General features: G+C 39.1%; 1 protein-coding gene across 1 annotated transcript; it reads left to right on the forward strand.

Moving 5' to 3' along the window:
• Positions 1–375: 375 nt before the first annotated feature.
• Positions 376–4,737, forward strand: LOC110751583 (putative serine/threonine-protein kinase At1g54610). The gene is made up of 7 exons (XM_021952070.2): positions 376–1,055; positions 1,416–1,700; positions 1,825–2,142; positions 2,285–2,512; positions 2,721–2,821; positions 3,197–3,308; positions 4,138–4,737. The coding sequence occupies exons 1-7, from the start codon at positions 690–692 to the stop codon at positions 4,432–4,434; spliced, it is 1,707 nt and encodes a 568-aa protein (XP_021807762.2). The 5' UTR covers positions 376–689; the 3' UTR covers positions 4,435–4,737.
• The last annotated feature ends 647 nt before the right edge of the window (positions 4,738–5,384 follow it).

The raw sequence follows: 5,384 nt of genomic DNA on the forward strand, positions 1-5,384 counted from the left end.
CTTAAATTTTCTTTCACCAGAAAAAGAGGAGAGAAATTGACCTGCCTGTCCCTGAATTGCTATTACTCAATGAGACTTGAGACAGAGAGAGAAAGAGAGTCAAAAATACACAGAAAGAGGAAAGAGAAAAGAGGCCAAAAACGAAAGGGAAGATCCACATGAATCCTTTTGCTCTTTTCTAACATTCTCTTTTACTAAATCTTTCAACTCCAACGAAAAATTTAAAAAATATTAAAAAGAAAAACTCCATTTAATTTAATCCCAAAAACGGAAAAGCAAAGCAAAAGTAACAAATAATTGTTAGGATTACACGGATGCTACGACTCGAACCAAGACCTTTCCGGGAGCAATTGCTTTAATTTCCTTTTTATTAGTGAATTTGTGTGCTGTACTAGTAGACCAAAGCTCAAACATTGTTTGACTGTGCCCACAAATTGTGGGCAGCTCAGCTTCCTCCTCCTCCTTCCAAATCATTGCTCTTCTTCACTTTTGTCTCAAAAAAGCCAAGCCCTCCTCTTCAATTACCACTCTCTTTAATCAAAACCCTTTCTTTCTTTCTTTTTTTCCTCCATAGCCCATTTCCTCTACCAAATCACTAGGGCTTTTGCTTTGCTCTGCTTGGTCTCCATAGCAGAAGAAGCAAAATGTGCAGGGACTGTGAAGAGAAATGAGTCAATGACTGAGAAGAGATGGGGTGCGTCTTCGGCAGGCAGGCTTCGGCGAAGCCAGTAGGGAAGGACGAGGATGGAGAAATTAGGGTTTCCAAGAAAGCAGAGGCGAGCGGCGGCGAGGTCACTGAGGCTCAGAATGGTGTGAGTAATAGTAACGATAACAGTAACAATGGTCGCAAGGAGAATGAGGAGGAGAGGAGTTCGAGGCCCAAAGGCGAGAAGAGGCGATCGTCCAGGCCCAATCCTAGGCTCAGCAATCCCCCCAAGAACCTACATGGCGAGCAGGTCGCCGCCGGTTGGCCTTCCTGGCTCTCCGCCGTCGCCGGCGAGGCTATCAATGGCTGGACGCCGCGCCGTGCCGATACCTTCGAGAAGCTTGATAAGGTGTGACGCTTGGTTGTTTTTTTTTTCTCTGCATCCGATGATCTTTGTTTGTTTGCATCACATGTGAGCTTGTTTGGTGTTCGATGATTTTGGAGTTTTTTTAATGTTTGGTTGTTGAGAAAATGTAAGGAAACATAAAAGGATTAATGTGAAGTTAAGAGTAGGAAACAAAAGTTGAGTCTTTCTGTATCATGTTTGGTTTCTAATAATAGCGATCAACTGAAATTGGTAAGCTTCATTAATGAATGGATTAATTAAACTTTGATTTAATTACTTAGCTATTTACTTGCTGAAGTTCTTACCTTTTGGGTGAATGAATGGCTTAGTCAGTTGTGCTTGTGAATTTGTTGTCTTGATCAGATTGGGCAAGGGACGTATAGTAATGTGTACAAAGCTAGGGATGCTTTGACGGGGAAAATTGTTGCGCTAAAGAAAGTTCGGTTTGATAATTTGGAGCCAGAGAGTGTAAAGTTCATGGCTAGAGAGATTCTCATTCTGCGCCGTTTGGATCATCCTAATGTTGTAAAGTTAGAAGGCTTAGTGACTTCGAGGATGTCGTGTAGTTTGTATCTTGTATTTGAATATATGGAGCATGATTTGGCAGGACTTGCTGCAAGCCCTGCAATCAAGTTCACAGAGCCTCAGGTATTGCACAATTCTCTTGCTTTAGTTTTACTTTGTTTAGTTGACATATAAGTGTACAAAAATTCCCCTTTTTTCTTGGATAATGAGTCACTTCTCTCTTATCTATTATTTGTGAATATGGCAGGTTAAATGTTATATGAACCAGCTATTATCAGGGCTTGAACATTGTCACAACCGCCATGTGCTTCATCGTGATATTAAAGGGTCCAATCTTCTTATTGATAATGGTGGAGTCCTAAAGATTGCGGATTTTGGATTGGCTTCCTTCTTTGATCCTAATCACAAGCAACCAATGACTAGTAGGGTGGTCACTCTTTGGTATCGGCCCCCAGAGCTTCTTCTTGGTGCCACCGATTATGGTGTAGGTGTGGACCTCTGGAGTGCTGGCTGCATTTTAGCTGAGCTGTTGGCTGGGAAACCAATCATGCCAGGTCGCACAGAAGTAAGTTCTAAATGCTTGAGTTCCTTCACTGCACTGTGTTTAGTTTGTCTGGTTTGTCACTGGTGGATCCTGTGCTTGGGCTGTCTTTGATGCTTTGAGATTCATGGATTTAGTCTCCTAATTAAGCTCTTACTTTAAATAGGTGGAACAGCTACACAAGATATTTAAGTTATGCGGCTCCCCTTCTGAAGAATATTGGAAAAAGTCAAAGTTGCCTCATGCAACCATTTTTAAGCCTCAACAATCATACAAAAGATGCATTGCAGAGACATTTAAAGATTTTCCACCGTCATCGTTGCCACTAATTGAGACCCTCCTTGCAATTGACCCAGCTGAACGTCAGACTGCCACTGCAGCATTGAGGAATGAAGTGAGATTTCATTTTTCACTATTAAATTGATCTTGTCAAATTTCCTTTCTTCTTCATTCTCTGGTACAGGATGTTGAATGCCGGTTCTTTTATATTTATTTTATTTTTATCTTCATGTAGTTTATCATCCTCACTCAGGAATAAGTTTTCATCATACGATTTATAATCTATTGAATCTTGTCATGTGATGGTTGTCTATCTTTTGCAGTTCTTCGTAACCAAACCTTATGCTTGTGAGCCTTCTAGCCTCCCAAAATATCCACCCAGCAAAGAGATGGATGCTAAGCTACGGGATGAAGAAGCTAGAAGGTTGATGATTGCAATTAATGAATTAACCTTAAAGTCTTAATTATTACTGTTTATCTGACCAAATTTTCTGTAGTTAGATTAACAGTTCACATGAACACGAACCTTTAGAGTGTTATTTAGACGCTCTCCTGAAGTTTTAAACCGACAAATCTTAATATGTAGAGAATTATCAACACTATTATTCTGATGAAGCATGTGTATTTCCTTGACCCTTGACTTTCCATATATTTTCACATTTCTTTGTAAGATTATTGTTCTTCTATCAGTTTTAAATTCTCTCAGACATTTCCATTTTCTTCTTCTGATTCACCTCCCTCTATAAAAATGGAAAATTTGCTTGATATATGCAACCTGAAACGAGTTTCATGATTGTAGATTGAGAGCTGCTGGGAAAGCTAATGCAGATGGTGTGAGGAAATCTCGCCCACGTGATCGCAGGGGACTTCCTGCTCCAGAAGCCAATGCTGAGCTTCAAGCCAATCTTGATGTATGTCATATAAGCTGCTTTTTTATTCAACAATATTTTCTTTAGTAGGTTTTAAGAATTAACATAGGCAGTCCCATCCATTCTTATAATTGAGTTTAGTTTGTGACAGTAACTGTTTTCAATGGTATCTTATCTGTTCTATCAACAAGTAAAAATTGTTGTCTTAGAATACCTTGAAGAAAAAAAATTCCCTTGCCAGTTGCCACCACCATTGTTGTTTAGGTAGAATTATGAGTTCAAAATGAAGAGCACATGGATGGCATACACAGCACTTTCTGTACATAGGGCACCTAACCTATCTTGCTTTTCCCTGTGCCTTATGGGGAGATAAGCTTATGTATGCCTCCCTCACACAGTTTAGCTAGAGATATGCATATTGTATGTGCTGCTTATCATTTTTAATATAATAATACTATGGTACATAACTCAAGCGAAATGGGGAACAAGCAAGTTGGTGCTGACAACTTATCGATGTTGTGTCAGTATTTTAAGAAATGATTTAATAACACGTGCCACCTTGTATGCTATAACATGAAGTGGCTAAACCTCTGTCAACCTTTCAAGTGGGGTGGCCTAATTGCAAAACATCTGGGTTCATTGGAATATTTCGTGGTAACTATTTCTGTTGTAGTTGATGCATATGGCTATCAATGGTTTGGGATTCCAAAATTACATTTAGGCTTCTGATCCCGGTGGGGGAATGGCACACAGGGTTTACTAATGGTGCCCCTTGACTGTGTAGCTTCACTACGTGAGCAGTTAAACCGGTGGCTTTACTTAAATTTGAGCACTTGTTAATTGTCCTTCTTTATGTTTTGTCCTATTGCAGAGGCGACGCCTAATAACACATGCAAATGCAAAGAGTAAGAGTGAGAAGTTTCCTCCTCCACACCAAGATGGAACGCTTGGCTATCCTTTGGGTTCGTCAAATCACATCGATCCTGTTTTTGATCCTCCTGATGTTCCATTCAGCTCCACAAACTTCTCATATTCAAAAGAATCCATCCAAACGTGGTCTGGCCCATTGGTGGACCCTGGTGCGGTAGGGGCTCCAAGGAGGAAGAAACACACATCAGGACATATTCATTCACATACAAAGTCCTCAAAAAAAGACTCAAAAAGATGAGGGGTCAGCTCGGATCAGTTAGAAAAATGTCATTTGAAACAACTTTCTGTCATTTTGTGAGACTGCTCATGAGGGCTGCAAATGCTGCTGATTCATCCGAGCCGGGAAAGCCATTCAAATTGCATGGAGAGGTGATATATAATTATATATCTTGTAATTCAGTTTTCTCATTTATTTTCTATTATTTTTGTATGAGAGGCTTATTTATATTGTATATTTTATTTCTTCATATTTTTCTCTCTGCCTTTAAACAATGTATTTAGGTTAGTTGTAATTCTAATAAATTTGTTTTGGGAACTCCAATCTTGGTTTCAGTTGTCATCTCCAATTTTGTTATATGTTGTAAGCTCTACGCCACGTGCTCCAAACTTGGTAAAGAACTTGTAAATTCTATTGTGAGCGAGGCTTGGTTTTGGTTGGATATAATTCTGAAGGTGGATCAAATGGAGAGTGCTTAAATTAACTTTTTGCAGTTGGTGCTCTCTCTCTCTTGTAAAGTTTTAGTTGTAGTGGCATTAAAAGGGAATGAGGGTGAGAGGACCAAGTGCTGATATAAAGGTGGAACATGTTGATTTTCTTTTTAGTGGCAATGCTCAACAAAGCAAGTACAAGATGTCAAGAATTTGCCGAAGAAAAAGCAAAGGGATTGTAAGAATTAAAGTGATTATGTTCTTTTCAAAAACAAAAAATGAAAGTGACTATGTAATGGAATTGCTTAAGCACTTTTATTAGGACCTTGAAAATTTTATTAAAAATCCAAGTGCTTTTCGGTAAAGCAATTTGAAGTGCTTTTATAATCCGTAAGCATTTTGAAGTTTTCATGTCAAACATTGTCAGATGTGCTTCTCCACTTCTCGTATACACATGAAAATGAAAGAAAGCAAGCAAACAATCCTTAGAGCATCTCTAGTAGAGTTGCTATACTTTGATCTTTAGCCATTTTGGCTAGA

The sequence above is a fragment of the Prunus avium genome, chromosome 1, assembly GCF_965620075.1.
Source record: "Prunus avium chromosome 1, drPruAviu1.hap1.1, whole genome shotgun sequence".
In the NCBI taxonomy this organism is placed as follows: Eukaryota; Viridiplantae; Streptophyta; class Magnoliopsida; order Rosales; family Rosaceae; genus Prunus; species Prunus avium.

Coding starts and splice junctions, on each gene's coding strand:
- LOC110751583 (XM_021952070.2), top strand. CDS start 690: ATGGGGTGCGTCTTCGGCAGGCAGGCTTCGGCGAAGCCAGTAGGGAAG. Junction 2,143..2,284: donor TCATGCCAGGTCGCACAGAA/GTAAGTTCTAAA, acceptor TACTTTAAATAG/GTGGAACAGCTACACAAGAT. Junction 3,309..4,137: donor AGCTTCAAGCCAATCTTGAT/GTATGTCATATA, acceptor GTCCTATTGCAG/AGGCGACGCCTAATAACACA.